Consider the following 19189-nt stretch of genomic DNA (forward strand, 5'->3'; position numbering starts at 1 on the left):
GTATATCATGCCACTCCCTTCTGGCTTGTAGAGTTTCTGCTGAGAAATCAGCTGTTAACCTTATGGGAGTTCCCTTGTATGTTATTGTCATTTTTCCCTTGCTGCTTTCAATAATTTTTCTTTGTCTTTAATTTTTGCCAGTTTGATTACTATGTGTCTCAGCATGTTTCTCCTTGGGACTCTGCACTTCCTGGACTTGGGTGGCTATTTCCTTTCCCACGTTAGGGAAGTTTTTGACTCTAATCCTTCAAATATTTTTGTCGGGTCCTTTCTCTCTCTCTTCTCCTTCTGGGACCCCTGTAATGTGAATATTGTTGCATTTAATGTTGTCCCAGAGGTCTCTTAGGCTGTCTTCATTTCTTTTCATTCTTTTTTCTTTATTCTGTTCCACAGCAGTGAATTCCACCATTCTGTCTTCCAGGTCACTTATCCGTTCTTCTGCCTCAGTTATTCTGCTATTGATTCCTTCTAGTGTATTTTTCATTTCAGTTATTGTTTTGTTCATCTCTGTTTGTTTGTTCTTTAATTCTTCTAGGTCTTTGTTAAACATTTCTTGCATCTTCTTGATCTCTGCCTCCATTCGTTTTCCGAGGTCCTGTATCATCTTCACTATCATTATTCTGAATTCTTTTTTTGGAAGATTGCCTATGTCTCCATTTCATTTAGTTGTTTTTCTGGGGTTTTATCTTGTTCCTTCATCTGGTACATAGCCCTCTGCCTTTTCATCTTGTCTCTATATTGGCTTTTACTACTAACATTTAATTTGTGAAATCAGTCCTTTTGGATAATAATTATATAATTATTTTGTGATTCAGAACATATGAGTAAGGTGCCTGTGTATTGTAGAATTATACCAATGAATTACAAGCAATTAAATACCAACTTTTTAAGTTGTATTTTAAAAATCAAGTAACTAGACATGGAAAAGTCTTCCTATACACTCTTCAGATTACCCTGTACATTCATTTGATGGACGAAAGCGGATGATCTTGAGCACTATTTCATGGATGGGAGGAAAAAACCCATTTTTGGGGATTGCTTACATCGCTGTTGGATCCATCTCCTTCCTTCTGGGAGTTGTACTGCTAGTAATTAATCATAAATATAGAAACAGTAGTAATACTGCTGACATTACCATTTAATTTTATATTTTGAAAACAAATTTACTGCATGTGCATCAAGGCCAGTCCTATTCAACCTAGCTTTCAAATGCTGATGTCTGGTTAGTATGTCATTTTTGAAGTTGGCACATAACTTTTTTTTTAAAAGCTGTCTTTATCCTTTGCTTCTTCCGTATGGATGACTTATGAAAATATATGACGGGTATAAAACAAATTTGCTATATTGATCATATCGACACTGTAACTGCTGAAATGGCATTCTGATGTTTCCTTTTTGTTGGGACAGGCCGTATGATGCATGGAGCCTCTTTCATGTGAAATGCGTCTGCTGCTTAAATGTTTATGCTGTGTTGTTAATATTATATTGACATATGATACTGTATATGTGTGCCTATGGTATGAAGAAAGGGATTACAAGGTGTGTGAGTATAATGACTTGCTAACCCTTCAGGATTCATAGTTACAAAAAGATGAAGAAAGACCAAATCTAAATAAAACACTTCATCCTTTTTATAGGTCGTGTGTAAAGGCTTAAAGTGCCATCTTTGTTGAGGTGGTTCTTGTATTCAGTTTATCCAGTACAGTTCTTTGTCAAGCTTAGATTTGATTTCAAAGGACCTATTTACCTGTCTAGAATAGGAATTAATGCTCACGGTAGGTCTCCGGTAGGAAGATTTAAAATTCCTCTTTCCATTTGGTTAAGATGTTGCAGTCAGGAGACCCATCTCACTTGATGTTTTTACATGTGATCATTTCCCTTGAAGCTTACACTTCATAAGGGATGAAAGAATATAGGTGAGATGGGAAAGCTTCTTGGCCGACCTTTATCTTCTGCCTCAACTGTCAACCAGATGTAAATGTTCAAAGGAGACTGTTTTCATTCTTGTGGTATTTAACATTAAGAAATTTGCTTCAGCATTGGAAATACCTCAAGCTGTTTTTATTTTGCAGGTAAGTGTTTTGACTTAAGTACTAATGTTATCTTGCAGAAATTTTGGAAGACAGTAACCTTCATTTCCTCTATATTTCATTCAATTTTTACATATAGGTGAAGGATGAATATGTATGCACATTTCTCTTTAGTTAAGCCACCGATTGTTTTGGTTGGTTTTTTTAAGATGTACTTTAAAAAGAAGTTCTTTAAATTTCCTAATTAAATTCTGGAGATTTTGGAGTATGTACATGATAAATTATAATATATGTGCTTGAAGTTATTTTATTTTCTATTAACTGGAGTTATTTTTAATATTCCTTATTGAATAAATGCTGTAACTTGTTTGCTATGGAACTTATTCTTGAATGTAAACTTATTTTTTCACATGCATGAAATGTATGTCTTCATCAGAGGTGGCTTAATTGCATTGAAATGGCTATTTTTTTTTTTTTAGCTAAAATAACTCAAATGTTTGTATAGAAGAATTCCTGTTTGAATTCAGAGTTTGTAATGGTTTCCTTTGTTTATATTTTAAATCAAAAGGTCTGGGTAATGTATCAATTTTGATTAATGTATGTTTAAAAAATAATGTAATGGTTAATAGTAGAAATGTGTCACACTTCTTAAGTTTTGTATAATATGAAATTCACTTAAAAGAACTTGTAATTCATAATGACTTTCAACAGATAGAATATTACTTGCATGAAGTACTTAATGTATAATTGTCCTGAAATTTCTGAGTACATAGGGTATTCCTTGTATAAAACTATTCTTCAGAATATGGTTATTTATTCTGATAATTGACCCTCTTGCACATGGCAGTTTATTTTCTGTGGTATATCATTGGGGGAAATGGCTTCTCCCAGTCTTTGCAGATTGAGTTTGTGCTGGTTAAGAAGGACTGTCATCCTGCATCTCTTTTTCTAACTGGGGACCAGAGGTGCTGCTACAGAAAAGTTGAAGAGCTCTTCCAACACTTCCTCATCTGTGGTGAAGACGGAATCTTAAACTGTATTTGGAGTTTTATCTATTTTACAAGTACATTGATGGCCTAAGTTCTGCCTTGTCTCCTGCCATTTGAGCTGTAAGCGATTCCTGTTGCTGCATATGAAGACTGTGGAACATTCATATGGCCTCTGTGACTGGCGGGAGGAAAACGTTTCTTTCTTACGGGCTTTATGCTGATGATTTGGAAACACCGATGTCATACTCAACTTTCAAAGAATCATATTGCATTTTAAGACAACTAGGTTAAGTAGAAGGCGTTGAAGAATGTACTAACTTGCAGGAAATATTTTGATACATGAAGTTCCCAACGGAAGGAATTATTTCATAAGTAAAAGGTAAGAAATTTCTTTGAAATCAGAAAGCAGTTTAAAAGTGAATTGGTAAAAATAACTGTACTACCTAATAGAAAATTATTCAACGAAGAGGAGAGTCAAGTGAATATTATTTGTTTCTTGGTTTAACGTAACAGTATTTGTAACCTTGATTATATTGAAAGATAACTTTCTGTTAGTATGTTCTGTATTAATAAAAATGAACAAAATTAATTTTGCTATGTTCAGGTGTCTTGCTAAAATAACAGTGCCCCCGTGTCGTTGCTGACGTTTAGCACTAAATTGTAGCCCAGGCTCGATGAGTCCAGATTTTAACATTTCCACGCCTAGATTTGATTGCCATACGTGAATATGTTAATCACTGTGATAGCATTAACTGCAGGATTTATGCATGTTACTGAGAAACATCTGTGCTTACCAAGAAGTGGTCAGATTATAACCTGTTATAAGCAGACAGGCTAAATTTGGTATTAGATCAAGGGAAATTTCTGGTAAATAGAAAATGAATAACTGGTAGAGAGACAATGCTGATGAAAATAATGAAGTGGGCAGGGACATAGGAAATGAAGAGCCAGGCTAGGATAGAGGAGCAGCTGAGCGGTGGGCTTAGTGCCTGCTGTTCAGCCTGCTCGCCTCCTGTCTTTATGGAAACACTGCCTTAGAACTGTTGGACGATCCTTTGTTGGTTAAGCTTCAAAGTTCTGTTCTTTGTGAACATGGTTAGTTTGAGGGGAGGGTGGAGGGAGTAAGGAAGTGCTGCTTCAAGAAGAATTTGGTGCATAAATGTTAGTTGTAGTATTTGGATAATCTAGTAAAGCGTTTTAGAGCCCCTTTTTAGCCCATGCCCCATTCAATAAACGTAAAAATCACATTTCCCTTAACGTCATTTGAAATTTCAAAATAAATATCACTGGGCTTCCCTGGTGGCGCAGTGGTTGAGAGTCCGCCTGCCGATGCAGGGGACGTGGGTTTGTGCCCCCGTCGGGGAGGATCCCACATGCCGCGGAGCGGCTGGGCCCGTGAGCCACAACTACTGAGCCTGCGCGTCCGGAGCCTGTGCTCCGCAACGGGAGAGGCCACAACAGTGAGAGGCCCGCGTACTACCCCCCCAAAAAAAAATCATTTAAAAATAAGTATCATTTAAAAAAAAATCAAATCAGACCATGGTGACCTTATTTTCTTTTATATATGTAAAATTTGTCAAAGTAGCATGTGTCCACAGTTAAAAGAAATCTAAAGGCCTTATGATGAAAAACAGCAGTAACTGTCCCAACTTTCTATCTTCTAGAGACAATTATTTTGACTTCAAAAGTTGTTACTTTTGGTATTTATCTTAGTGTATCTAAATTATATGACTGTTCTACTATTGCTTGATTTAACCGTTTTAGACATTATTGTCTTCTTGATAATATTACCTGATGATGTAGCTAACACACATACCTCCCCTTCTCCCATATATAGTTATAATATTTAATAAACACATTAGCAATTGTTTAGTTGTGACTTTAAAAATACTGTATACTTTAGAGCAAAGCAGAGCAGCAAGATTATACTTTGTACACTTTATTTTTCCTGGAATTAATAATCACCCCACTTTTAACATCAACATAACTTTCTGGAAGCCTATCTTAAAGTTTTTCCAACTTTTCTATCAGGTCCACCCTGTTCTTATCGCTAGTGTTTTGAAGGTCTCTTGTCCCCATATACCTGATAACCTGATTCCCTGTTTTTGCTAGAAAGGTCTGTTCTGCATTTGTCCTTCTCTGCCATTCTGTACTGGTGGCTTTTTCAGACAGCTACTCAGCCATTATCACATTCCTTTTTTTGTCACCCTCCTGTGTTGGGTCTGCTGTTTCCTAGTTCACTCTCTTGTTTACTGGAGCTATTTTCAGTTTTTCGCATAGGTGACTTTCCTTGTATTTCTGGCTGGTCTCAGCAATCTATCATGTATAAATGGACCCCCCCAAACTCATTGAAAGCTCTGTTCATGGGCAGTGCTTGACAAGTGATGGCCTCGGTAACACAGTGCTACTCAAAAGTGCCGCCGAGTGCATTATTTGCTCCTGTTCACGATAAAATAAATGCTTAGACAAGTAATAAATAGTTGGCAGGTCAGCAGCTGTAGGTAGACTGAATTTTGAGAAGCACTGCGTTAGGGAATGACTGTCAGGGAGCCAGTCATTTGGCCAGAGGCCTTTTCTGTGGGACTGTGCAGTTTCTCCAGGGAAGAATTCTCTAGTCTTCTGCAAAAGGAAGGGGTTGAAGGAGGCTCTGTCTCTGCTTTGAACTCTCTGCTGCTGCCTGTCTTCCACCCCGGCTTCTGTTGTCCACTTCACATATTTCCGCTATACCTGTCCCTTTGCATATGCCTTCCACCTAGCTGTCTCCCTTCACTTTTTCCAGATGAAAATGTGCTTGTCTTCTACCTGTGGGAGACAGTGACCGAGGTGAGAGATTGTATTTGGCCGAGAGGGGTAGGGCAGAGATTGTAGAGAGCTGACCATTCTGTAGTGTGTAATTTTCTACTACTCATTTTCAGGCCTGTCCCTTGATTCCACTCTTTGCTATAAATTCTTTCAAGTCTGGGCTTCTCAGGGGTTTTAGAACCAATCAGCATGCTTCTCACTGGTATCCATCTCCCTTGCAGTCCCTTTAGATTGTGGCTTCCTTGGTCCCGCTCAGCTGTATCCCATCTGCTTTCTGTTTTCCAGAAAGCTGTTGAAATTGATTTTCTGTTTCTGTCTCCTCTTTGGTCGCCATCCTTTTGGGCTGTCTTTTAAAAAATTTTTTTTTTTTTTTTTTTTTTTTGTGTGTGTGGTACGCGGGCCTCTCGCTGTCGCGGCCTCTCCCCTTGCAGAGCACAGGCTCCGGACGCGCAGGCTCAGCGGCCACGGCTCACGGGCCCAGCCGCTCCGCGGCACGTGGGATCCTCCCGGACCGGGGCACGAACCCGCGTCCCCTGCATCGGCAGGCGGACTCTCAACCACTGCGCCACCAGGGAAGCCCTAAAAAATGTTTTTTAGACTGTCATACAGTAAACTGTCACTTTTTGTACTTGTAGTGTACAGTTCTGCGGATTTTAGCACACGCATACGTTTGTGTAACCATTTTAGAATACAGAGCAGTACCCAAACCTCCCAACCTCCCTTTTACTATACACCTTTATCGCCACCCTTCCCTCCACCCATAAGCCCGGCAACCACTGATCTCTTTTCCATCCCCATAGTTTTGTCTTCTGGAATGTCATAAATGGAATCATATCGTATGTGACCTTTGGAAACTGGCTTCTTTTACTCAGCATAATGCCTTTGAGATTCATTTAAGGTGATGTATCTAAAAACACCTCATACGAACAAACATATGGACACCAAGGGGGGAAAGTGGCGGGGGGTTGGGTGGGTGGATGAATTGGGAGATTGGGATTGACATATGTACACTAATACGTATAAGATAGATAACTGATAAGAAACTGCTGTATAAAAAAAGTAAAATAAAATAAAATGAAAAAAACCTCATACCCTTTCAATTCCTTTTCTTTCATTTTACCGGAGGGATAGGGAGGGCAGACAAAGTCTTGGGGCCAATCCGCTATCTTAAATCAGAACCACCTTGCAGTACCTTTTGGTCATCTTAGTACATTTTTAAAAACGATGTACTTTAAGTGACATTAATGGGAGCCTATGTGTATGTCACAAGCTTTTCTATGCAGGGTGATGTGGAAGAAGATTGAACTCACCACACATCACTTTCGCTGTCGAGACTTTATATGCCACTTTGTTTCAAGGACAAGAAATGCAGACAAAAATAGATTTACAATTATGTGTCAGATTGCAGTTGAATCAGTGGTCTAAACTAATCCCTGGGGTATGTTGTCATTCCTTCTTTCACGACAAAGCTTGTAAAAGAGTCGTTTATATTTTATAACTCTCTTCAGCTTCAGCCAGGCTTTCATCTCACTATTGCACTGTAGTCTCCTCACTATCAATCTGCGTCTGAAAGCTTCAGAATACGGTTTTTAGAATCAGGCTGACCTGACTCTTAAATACAGAAACTCTATCTTCAGATGATTTAATCTCCTAAATCATTTACTTTAGCATTTACTGGTCTGTAAAATGGGGATTTTAATACCCGCTTGACAGATTTTGATTTGAGGAATAAGGGAAGTGATAGAGGAAGCGCATTTAGCACAAAGTATAGAAAAATGGCACTCAGTGAACGCCTACCACTCCCTTCTGTCAAGCCAGCTGAACTCATCCCGTCCTAGCCTGGCGTTTCTCTGATATTCCTCGATGTAGTGCATGGTAGGTATGACCAACCATCTCATGAGTTAAGCCAGAAATCTGCCCTCCTCCCCAACTTCCCAATCCAATAAATCCCTACATTCTGTTGATTTTTGAAGGTACTTCCTCGGTGTTGGCTCTCTAACCCATCCCCTTTTCTACATCCCTTTAGCTACATGTCTTTTGCTGTTGACTTACTTCAGGTTTTCTTTTTTCCTTGGTTTACTATAAGTACCTTCTAATGGACTCTCTGTCCTGCTAACTCATATCCAATCCAGCGTTTCACTACTACCAGAATGATATTGAAATAGAGCTCTGATCCTTGACCATTTGCCATTTAAACCTTTAAATGGCTCTAAAACACCTTCAGGATAAAATTTAAATTCATCATTAAAAATCTGTCTTCCCAGGCTTCCCTGGTGGCGCAGTGGTTGAGAGTCCGCCTGCCGATGCAGGGGACGCGGGTTCGTGCCCCGGTCCGGGAAGATCCCACATGCCGCGGAGCGGCTGGGCCCGTGAGCCGTGGCCGCTGCGCCTGCGCGTCCGGAGCCTGTGCTCCGCAACGGGAGAGGCCACAACAGTGAGAGGCCCGCGTACCGCAAAAAAAAAAAAAAAAAAAATCTGTCTTCCCCTGTTGCCCCGCATCTCCATTTGTCCTGCTGCCAAACCGAACGATTGGCATTCACTTCCGCAAGAGATCTGTTCACCGCCTCTTCTTTGCCTCTGAATATGCTGCACCTTCTGCCTGGATACTTCCTCTGTTGACCCATTTCTCCTTTCCAACATTTCCTCCCGTGATGATAGCTAACATTTACTGAATTGTATCATTTAATCTTCACAGCCACTTGATGATGGATACTGGTAGCTCCATTTTACAGGTAAATAGGTGTAAATTATGAAATTTGCCTTCATTCATATTATTATTAAATGATAGATCCAGGATCTGTCTGACTTCCAGGTTCTTAACTATAATAATATTTTTTCCCCTTTTCACTCCCATCTAGGCCTCTGTTTTACAGTTCCTGCAGTAGATTATGCTTGATTCCAAACCTAAGTTATTGATCATGTTCTTACCCTAAGTCTGGAATGCCTTTTAATCTTTACCCCATTTATTTTATTTATTTATCTATTTATTTTTTGTGGTACGCGGGCCTCTCACTGTTGCGGCCTCTCCCGTTGCGGAGCACAGGCTCCGGACGCGCAGGCTCAGTGGCCACGGCTCACGGGCCCAGCCGCTCCGCGGCACGTGGGATCCTCCCGGACCGGGGCACGAACCCGCGTCCCCTGCATCGGCAGGCGGATTCTCAACCACTGCGCCACCAGGGAAGCCCGAAAGTATTTTTCATACATAAGGATTTTAGATCCAGGGATAAAGATCATTAGCTCAGTCCCTAACTTTAATAACGAAAAGACTGAGGCTTGCAATTAGATAAATCATTTAATAGTAAAATAATACAGCAGTTGAGACAACCAAAGTTCTCCTGATTCCTAACTATGTAACAATCAAAGAAAATATGAATTATATTGAAATGCTGTCTTTTGTCTAACTGGTCGTTTTTATACATTACATTTCACATGAAGCTGTTCTACTACATTATTTTTGTTAAAACTGTAAGTGGATTAAGGATGGTTCCAGAATTAAAATAGACACATCTCAATCACACAGAACCCCGTTCTGGCTTTCCTCTGCTTTTTATTTAGAGATGTTATAGGCAGGATCAAAGTAAGGTTGTCATCCTGTTTGTTTTTTAAAGGAAAAAAAAAAAGATTGAGTTAACTGTGTGATTTGGTAACTTTGCATCATTAATTGTGAAATTTTTTCCCTTAGTACTTTCACATCTGATGTCCATAAAGCTATCTTACAGCAAGAGTCAAATAAACCCTTACCTACCTCGGAATTTCCACATATCTAAATAGCATGCTTCCAGTTCTCTTATGATGTTCCAGAGGCCTCTGAAGGAAATATTTTTCAACGAAAGAGTCATTTCTAAGAATTTTCTAATATTACAAAAGAACCTCAAACTGATGTTTTGGAAAGAACCTATCTTGAAAATAAATATTCTGCTTCAGAGGATGAACTTACAAATCAGGTAACAAATTTAAAGTGTGCTTGGGAAGATTAAATAAAGCTTGATAGGGACCAAGCAAATTTCAGCCATATTTTTCTGTCACGAAAGTCACAATGGACAGAGCAAGGGCATGATATGAGTAAGGAACCCTGGGACTGAAAAATGTTTGAAAGGAGTACAAGTATTAAGAAAGATTTTGTGACTTTTTAGACTCAGTAAAATGAGTTCACTCTTTTGTGCAGCATACTATACATTTAACCAGTATTTACTGAGCATTTTCCTTGCACCAGTTACTACTTTAGGCGCTACGGATACAGCACTGAACAAAAAGTTTTAAGCAGAGTCATTATCTAACTTAAGTCCTTAAAAGGATAACTGCTGTGATGATCTATCATTGAAGATAGACTGAATGGAAGAGTAGAAGCAAGGAAACCAGTTTAAAAGGCTTTTGCAGTAATGCAAGCAAGAGACAGTGGCTTGGCCTGCATCGGTAGTAGCCATGGAGACATGAGAAGTGGTCAGTTTCAGATTATATTTTGAAGGTGCAGCCAACAGGATTTTCTTATGGATTAGTTACAGAGTATGATAGAAAACAGCCAAAGTTTGGGGCTTGAAATAAATAAACTCACAGAGAAAGCTTGGAAATAAGGAGTGGAAAGTAGAATTCAGTTTTGGTCGTGAAGTTTGAGAGGCCCGTTAGGCAACTCAGTGGGGATGTTTGGAGTGAAAGGGCAAAGTCAGACTGGAGAGTTGTCCGCACACAAATGGTGTTTCATCGCATTGGATGAAATCACAAAAGGGATGAATGTAGAAGAGAAGTGGTACTCTGAAATTTAGAAACTGAGAGGGTGAGGATCCAAGAAAGGAAACTAACAGTAGCAGCTTCTAAAATAGAACCAGGGAAAGAGTAGCATGTGGAACCCTCATCAAGACCACGTGTCCAACTATACACGTTACATTGTATTGCATATGTGGTTTATTTCCATATTAAAAATTGAAAAGATGCTATGAGGGAATGATCAGCTGTGTTAAATGTTGCTGATAGATGGAAAAGAGGAGAATTGATACAGTTTAAAGGAGGAGTGGGAGGGAAGACAAGTATAAAGAAATCTGTGTTTTATGTTGGAGAAGAGAAATGGTCTGGTTACTGAACTCAAAAGAGGTTTGTTTAATTTGGGAATGTGTTTATATGCTCATGGAATGATCCAGTAAAGAGGGGATAATTGTAATGACATGAATATAAGGATTTGCATCTACTTTAGAATCTATTTTATGTGCCTCTTTGGTTCTTTTTGGACAGAGCCATAAGTGTCCTAGAGCTATCACCCACTATATATAATTAATTCATCTGCTGGTTAGCAGATTACCGCCTTTAAGCAGTCCTAGGAGAATGGTAAGAAATTCACATAATCTTTGTTCTTGAGAAGTTTACAGTCCATTTGGCTAAATGGAGAAAAGATAAGAGCATATATAACCATATACAACCATATAATTTGAACCACACAATTTCAAATTATAGACAATTCACTATTAAAAAATCGCTATGCCCCAGCTGTTGGCACCTGGTAATTATCCTCAAGCATTTTATTACGGTGTATAATACAGAGTGGAGAATAAACCGGGTCCTTTCGGTCCTAATCTAGGGAAGAGATGAATTGGGTATTTATGATTTGTAAATATGTAAATTTATAAATAATTGGGTATTAAAATCGGTGAGGAAAAGAACTTGAACTGGGAACAAGTAAGTTGGTGGGTCTAAGCCTGAAGATTAGAAGGAATAATAATTTCAATATTACTAATTTTATCTACACATTTCACCTGTGCTGAACCCATACATCATCAGCTTTCTATTTAAAATGACAATAGAATAATTATGAGTTTGTAAAAAGGTGGACAGGTATTTACTATAGTATAGGGTGGATACTTTTGTATTTATACCCGCTTGAGGGTGGGCACTTGTAACAGACACTTGTAACGTGGCATTATTTAAGCACAATTGGTATCTGTACAATAATTGCTGTGCCTGGCAGCTCCAACCATGGAAAGTGCCCTGCTAGTCTGAGGCAGCAAGACTCAGGAGTCCAGATTTGTCCTCCCATTTCTGGTCCCCCGATTAAAATTTCCCCCTCTTTTCAGCGTTCTCCCAGACTCAAGAGAAACGAGTGAACAGCTTCCACACTTTGGCGACACTGTGGGAGAGCTTCTTGCATGGGGAGTTCTGCAGCACCCAAAGGTGCAGCAAGATAAAAACTAGTATCCCAACGCAGCTCTACACAGCACACGGAACAGTAACGTCCTCACAACAGTGTTAAAAACTGATTGTATCCGTGTAAGTGAAGTTATACTTTTTGTTTTGTATTTCATCCAGCTTCAGAGTTTAGAGTTCGGCCAAACCGGCGTTCTAAACAGTGGCTCAAAGGTTGCTCAGAGTTTTACGTCTTCTCGTTCAAAATACACACACTAATTTTTTTCGATAGCCTGGTCTCACATTAATTTTGTCTAAGCTAGTAAAACGAGTACGTAATGCATCGCTCCCTGCCTCTCAGGTCTCAAAAGTCGCTCGTTTCTCCCCAGCCTCCGCTACCGGGCTGACTGGCGGTTCAGGAGCGAGGTCGAGGCGCAGAGACGGCTCGCCGGCTAGAGCGGCCACAGCCGTCCGGCAGCTCTCTCTTCTCTTCCGCTCTCTATGGTTAGGAGCAAGTCCCGCCTCCGCCCGGAAATATTTACGTTCCAGGCGCTTGCGCAAAGCCAGAAGGTGGTTCCGGTTCCGGCGTGTGGATCTTCGTTCCTGGCATTCAGTTGTTGCGGTTGGTGGGCAGTAACGGAGACAAGATGCTGCGGAGTCTGCTGGTGAGGAGCTTCTCGGCTGGCGTTCGGGATGTGGGGCGGGAGGGTTGGCGGAGGCTAGAGGGTCGCGACACTAAAGCTTCTCCTGGGAGGGAAGGAGAGAGGGAGAGGGCGGCTTCGCTGGTCACCTTGGTCCGTGTCCTTTTTGCTTGACCTTCCTTCCCTTCCATGGATCCCTCTTGCCCCAAGCTGTGCTGGGTAGTTGTAAGGAGTGGAGAAGCTGGGGAGGTGACCAGAGGATTGTGCGTTAGACAATCCTTGGGTTCTTAGTCGCCACCCCTAATGTTATGGGTGCGGGTGGGAAGTTTCTGATACCCGGAAGCGTCCGCAGAAGGATGTTCCTCTGATACCGAGAGGTTTGAGTTTCAGTGACTCTGAGCTTTGTGAGCACCAGAAGGCAGTTTAAAAAGCAAGCCATTCAGTTTTGGCTGACACTTTAGGAGCATTTCATTCATGGCCGAAGGGTCGTGTTGCTTCCATCAGGCGGTTCTGCAGTGTCCTTCACCCCTCCACTGACTTTGAGCATGTGAAATATTTTCCCCGAATTTTGAAAAAGAGAAGGAAAATGTTAACAGTGATCGTTTTCTTCGGTAATTATCCAATAAAGCTTTACTTATCTTCTCAATATATTATTTATTTTAGAAAGTGGAGTGCGTATTTGTAATTTATTTCAACTGGATATGTATTGCAAGTCTCTTGTAAAAGATTCATGCCTTGTTAATTGTAAGGGAAAAATGTAATGAGGGAAGCATTTTAATTAAGTAGGAATCATGCCAGTTTATTTTGATATCAAGTAATAGATTTTTAATAACATGGTAGAGTGTTTAAATAAAAACTTCGAACCTCGTGTATTTTGTAACCATTATTTCTGTAATATCAGTATGTTTTCCTCACATAATGCTACTTGTTCAATTCAGGTAAAGATCGTGATTTTTTTCCCCCTCAAAATCTACATGAATTGCTTCTTAAATGTGGTGTTTGGAGACTTCAGAATGTAATATAAAGAGTAGTGGCCGGGCAACAAATAGGAAAACCTCAGTGCTTGTCTGTGACTTTGTTATTGATAAATCGGATATGTTTTAACTCTCAGTTTCACTTTTCTGTAATACTGAAGATTGGAAATGGTTGGTTTTGAAGGTTTCTTTAAGCCCCAAGTCTGTTTAGTATATATGGATTTTTATTTATTTCAGGCTCTTCGTCAGATTGCCCAGAGGACCTTAAGTACGTCTTCACGCAGGCAGTTTGAAAATAAAGTTCCAGAGAAGCAAAAGCTGTTTCAGGTACTGAAGTATTTTATAGGAGATTGTTACTTGTTATGATTAGATTACCAAAAGTTGGAGATAGGAGGTAAATCTGGAGACGTCTGATTGTTAGCAATCCTCTTGTATTAGCAGAAGAGTAATAAGAAACTCTGTCGATAGCTAACCTGGACATTTGCTATAACCAAGAGGCCCTCGGGAAAGCAGAAGAAATGAGGGGGTAAAGATCAAAGACACTTTCTTTTGGAGGAGTCACATTGGGTTGGCACTCTTTGGGGTAGCTGCACAGTAATAGACAAATAGACCATAGAAAGAGCCCAGAAACAGAACAAATACATTAATATATGTAGAAACTTGGTATATGTTAAAGGTGCTATTTCATATCAGTGGGGAATGGAAAAATTGGGTGGCTGTTTTGAAGAAAGTAAAGTTATATCCGTTCTGTATTGTGTGTTAAAAGATTAATTGCAGGTGTAAATACTTATCCCTCCAAAAATATTAAAAGAAAATATAGGAGAATTTTTTTCCAGCTTATTGAGGTATGATTGGCAAGTAAAAATTGTAAGTATGAATTCCCCGGTGGTCCAGTGGTTGAGAATCCGCCTTCCTATGCAAGGGACGCGGGTTCGATCCCTGGGGATGGGGGAACTAAGAACCTTCCTGCCCTGGGGGAACTAAGACCACGCACTGCAACTACTGAGCCCACGCGCCACAACTAGAGAGAGGCCCATGCACCACAATGAAGATCCCATGTGCCGCAACTAAGACCTGACGCAAAGAAAGAAAGAAAGAAAATAGAAAGAAAGAATATAAATAAATAGTTTGTATTTAGGTTGTACCTGATTTTTTTTTTAATGTACAAACAATGTGATATTTAATGTTTCTATGAATGATTACCACAATCAGGTTTAATCTTAGGGGTCATCCTAAGAAAGTCTTTACAAAGCCTAGAAGCTGTAAAGGAGAAAAATTGCAAGGTTTGGTGAGAAGATTTAAAATAGGTTATGTTAGCCAGGTGTGGGAGATAAGTGCGTTCCTATATATAGTGCGTTGATACATGCTAGGAAATAGTATTGGTACAGAAATTTTAGAGTATTTCAAAGTATTAGAAGCAAATTATTGTACATATCCTATCCAGGACTCCCATTTTAAGAATCTTTCCTACAGAATAGTAGCATAAATGTATAAAAATAGGAAATAGGCTATTATTCATTATGGGAGTTTAATATCAAAAAACCCCAACAACCTAAATACTCATTAATAAAGGATTGGCTAATGTAATTTTATTTTTTGCACAGTGGAATGCTGTGTAACCATTAAAAGGAACAAAGTAGGTTTAAATGGGCTAGATGGTTTTTAAGATAATGTTGAGTGAGAAATCTGTGATAGGCCATTATGTAGCATAATCTCATTTTGTGTATTAAACAAGTATGTGCATAAATTAGAAGGTATGACAATACAACCTTTAAAAAATTAAGGTATGTATTAATAGTGGTTTTCTCATGAGGAAAGACGTAGTGGGACAGAGCACTTACCTTTATAAGTAGTTAGGTTATCAGTGATTTTTTTGTTTAATTGTGATCTCTGATTTTTCATAAAGAAAATTTTAAGTGGTTAAAAAAAGTATTATGTATGCTGCATAAAAATGAAATACTTATATTTAACTGATGTGTTAAATATCCTACTCTATGCCAGGTGCTGGACTGGGAGACTAAGGATATAATTTAGGATTATAAACCAAAACTCTTTCTTCTTTTTTTTTTGCGGTACGTGGGCCTCTCACTGCTGTGGCCTCTCCCGTTGCGGAGCACAGGCTCCGGACGCGCAGGCTCAGCGGCCATGGCTCACGGGCCCAGCCGCTCCGCGGCATGTGGGATTCCTCTGGACCGGGGCACGAACCCGTGTCCTCTGCATCAGCAGGCGGACTCTCAACCACTGTGCCACCAGGGAAGCCCTCTTTTTTTTTAAGGGAAAAAAAGATCTTACCTATGACCAAAGTGTGATGACTATTGCTTTTTTAATAATTAAATTGATGAACTCAATGAATATATTTTCACAGCTTTACTGTTTATATGTTCTTTGGAAAGAACATTTTATTAGATCTCAAATTAACTTTAAAAGAAAGAATGTTGATTTTTAGGAGTTTTTATTTTAAAAGTAGTTGCAGTAGAGAAAGGTTCAGGAAAAGGGTAGTCCTTTTTAATTTTGATATTTAAAATATTTCAATTTCAGGGTTTTAAGAAGCCACTTAATTTTATATGAATGTATTAGTCTTTTTTATTTAGTTGGAAACAAATGATATACATTAATTATTATTTTTTCAACCTAGGAGGATAATGGAATTCCAGTGCATCTGAAGGGTGGGCTAGCTGATGCCCTCCTGTACAGAGCCACCATGGTTCTTACAGTTGGTGGTAAGACATTTGGAATGCTTGCTCTATAGCAGAGTCTTAGTAGTGACAGCTAACAGCATCATCGCTCTCACTGTGCCAGTGTTTTCACACAGGCAGTCTGCCCCCAGAGTCTGAGGGCTACTGCTTTACCTATAATGACTCACAAAGGTGATCGACACATATTGTATCAGAACATTTTAATGTCTTTTAAAAAAAATAAACCAGTAAAGTTTGATCATTATCTTGTGATAGAGGTGGCTTTTGGAATGTGCCACTGGTGGCCCTGCAGGCCTTTGGAAGGGCCAAAGATAGCTGCTCTATCCCATCTCCTGTAACAGGGGTTCTTAAATATTTTGACTATGATGTATAATAATCATACACTTTACATCTAATCCCTGTACATACGTATTTATAACAGAGATAAAACCTTGTGCAGCACAATACTTTTACTGCACGTAAGGTGCTTTGATATTTTTTCTGTGGATTGGGCAGCTCCATTATTCAATATTAGCAGTGGAGTATCACAAATTAGCGTGCTGGGAGCAGAGTTAGGGATCTGAATGACTGCTTCCTGCGGGGAGAAAGGGAAACAGTATTAGAGTGATTACCGCGTGCTCATTCTGTTAATAGGAGTGCCACATACGTGGATTTCTGCAACCCTTGTATTAAGTCTGTAATGTATCCTCGTTTTAAAGATGGAGAAATTATGTTACCCAGATAATACTGCTTCTTTGGAAGAGCTGGTATTAGAACCCTAATCACAAAGTCCCCTTGCTTATGCCAAGGTGCCTTTTTTGGCTTGGATGGAATGCAGTGAAGGGACATTTTGTGGATAACAAGCAGATAGTGACGTCTGGGCTTTCTGAAGCTAAAGTCCTAAGTGCTTTTTGGCCAGTGTGCCTGTTTCGTAGACTTTCTGGTAATTAGTTTTAAAAAAATAAATTTCCAGTTATTAGACATTCTTACTTCAAATTTGATTATTTAAAAATCATATGTCACTCTTCCTTGGTTGTATATTGATAATACACTTCAGGGAAGGCTTTGCCTATTTGACCTCTTTTGGCTTTTGAATCATTCTTAGCATTTCTCAGGCAATCTTAGGTTATATATTCTTAATCTTATTTTAAATTTTTTACATGTCATTACGTTAACAGATACATTACTGTGCTGCATCTAACATCTTCTATACACGTTAAGTAATATTAAAACTAGATTAAAAGTGTTCTATATGTATTTATTTTAAATTATGCCAGCACCTATCAAAATACTTCCGTATATTCCCATAAAAGTAGTCTTAATACCAGCCTTGCCTCTTTATCTTACAACTTTTTAGCTGGAATATTGGGTTTATACATTTAAACCTGAGAATTTCCTGTTAAGTTATTTCCTTTTTATTTTTCAGGAACAGCATATGCCATATATCAGCTGGCTGTGGCTTCATTCCCCAAGAAGCAGGGTTGACGTCCGTTTACCCTCCCAGCACTCAGTTGGTTCAACTCCATTCAGCTCTCTTTGGACCAGTAGTCTGATAACTAGCTTGAGTTCTTCTTTGGGGATCAATATTTATTGACTTGTACTAACTGCCACCAATAAAGCAGTCTTTACCATGCTTTGTTTTACTTTATCACTTTAGGATACATTATACCAGTTATAGCAGCCTTATAAACCTTAGGTAAGGAGGAAAAAGTGACTCTGTTGTCTTTAGGTTATATATAGTACCATTGTGGTATTATTTTAGTGAAATTTTATTTTTAGCAGCTTAGAATTACAACAGGGGATGGTCTTCAGCTTTCATTGAGCTTGACACTTGGAGTGCATATTTCTTTGAGTCTTCCTCTCCCCTTTCTCCCCTGCTTGCTGTATCCTGGGATATGCTAGCACCTAGGGTTAGTGGAAGCAGGTTATTTTTGGCTCCTGGGGTTCAAGTTGCTTTTTTTCTCTTTTAGCTGTGTGTGTTTATGTTTAAGGAGATTGGATGTATTCCACAGTTCAGAGTAGGCTTTAGTAGAATTGCTGTAAAATAATCCAGTATTTGTTCTTTTCACACTCAGAATGGGCTTCTGTTACCTTAGTTTAATCCATAACATACAGCGTACCTTTCCTTAAAATACTTAGTTCATTTGTAAAAGTTATCTTCTGGGGGAACGGAAGGAGTCAGAGTTTGTCATCTCCTCTGCGAGGTGTGCATCTGTAACACTCTATGAAGATTAAGAGTCTGGATGCGTCAGATCTAGGGGAAATCTATGAGTAAGGGTTTTTATAAAAGCTTCAATTTCTGGATAAAATTGAGAAAACTAATATAAGAAAAATGGAGTCAAGTCTGTAATACCAAACTAAGTCTTTTCCTTTTAAAACATTGAGGCTCATGGTACAGATCCATCTCAAGAGGTACCTAATGAAAGGTGTTTCAGCCTCGAGCCTTGAAAGTTAGAAAGATCTTGGTTAGCCATATATCTAACCTGCCACTGAATGCAGGACTCCGCCTAGCCTCTTACAGAATCTCGTTACTAACATCAGCAGAGAACGCTGCTTTTGAAGGGAGTGGAATGAATATTGTTAGACATTTCTAAATGCTGAGAAATAAGTAGGCCTGGAATCTAGTCCAATTCTGATTTCAGAGCTAAAAAGCAACCATTGATAATATTTTGAAACAAGCTATATTTATCAACATTATACAAAGGAGAATTTCATCAATGTGATTTGAAATGCTTTTATAACATGATGTGAAAGATACTTCTGTGCAGTAAAAAGGAAGAGCATCTTGGTATCTTCTACAACCTTCAGCTCTTGATGCTGTGAGAGGTGCTTTTCTATTTCTGGTGTAACCTAGTCACACAATTAAAACTTTTTTTTTAATGCCAAAGTGTTCAATTAACATGACAAGATTGGATAAAGTAGGAGTAGGTTAAATGCTTAAGAGACTTTAAAATGTTTTTAAAATGCTAT

At 39.1% G+C, this 19189-nt stretch overlaps 2 protein-coding genes across 2 annotated transcripts in view; both read left to right on the plus strand.

Annotated features, from left to right (window-relative positions):
* Positions 1 to 3608, plus strand: part of TMEM30A (transmembrane protein 30A) — a 40514-nt gene extending 36906 nt beyond the window's left edge. The window contains exon 7 of the mRNA XM_059035965.2: positions 949 to 3608. Within this exon, the coding sequence (XP_058891948.1) occupies positions 949 to 1142 (194 nt within the window). The 3' untranslated portion in view covers positions 1143 to 3608. The remainder of the gene's footprint in view (positions 1 to 948) is intronic.
* COX7A2 (cytochrome c oxidase subunit 7A2) lies at positions 3311 to 17852 on the plus strand. Its single transcript, XM_059035968.2, has 7 exons — positions 3311 to 3398; positions 9504 to 9765; positions 11881 to 12073; positions 12439 to 12594; positions 13782 to 13871; positions 16180 to 16264; positions 17646 to 17852. Exons 4-7 carry the CDS (start codon positions 12577 to 12579, stop codon positions 17702 to 17704), a joined length of 252 nt encoding a protein of 83 aa, XP_058891951.1. The 5' UTR covers positions 3311 to 3398; positions 9504 to 9765; positions 11881 to 12073; positions 12439 to 12576; the 3' UTR covers positions 17705 to 17852.
* Positions 17853 to 19189: the final 1337 nt, after the last annotated feature.

Source organism: Kogia breviceps, chromosome 13 (genome assembly GCF_026419965.1).
Source record: "Kogia breviceps isolate mKogBre1 chromosome 13, mKogBre1 haplotype 1, whole genome shotgun sequence".
In the NCBI taxonomy this organism is placed as follows: Eukaryota; Metazoa; Chordata; class Mammalia; order Artiodactyla; family Physeteridae; genus Kogia; species Kogia breviceps.

What these genes read in the sequence shown, in the direction of transcription:
- COX7A2 (XM_059035968.2), top strand. An exon ending in AGAAGCAAAAGCTGTTTCAG is followed by an intron (nt 13,872 to 16,179) that starts GTACTGAAGTAT and finishes TTTTCAACCTAG; the next exon opens with GAGGATAATGGAATTCCAGT. An exon ending in CATGGTTCTTACAGTTGGTG is followed by an intron (nt 16,265 to 17,645) that starts GTAAGACATTTG and finishes TTTATTTTTCAG; the next exon opens with GAACAGCATATGCCATATAT.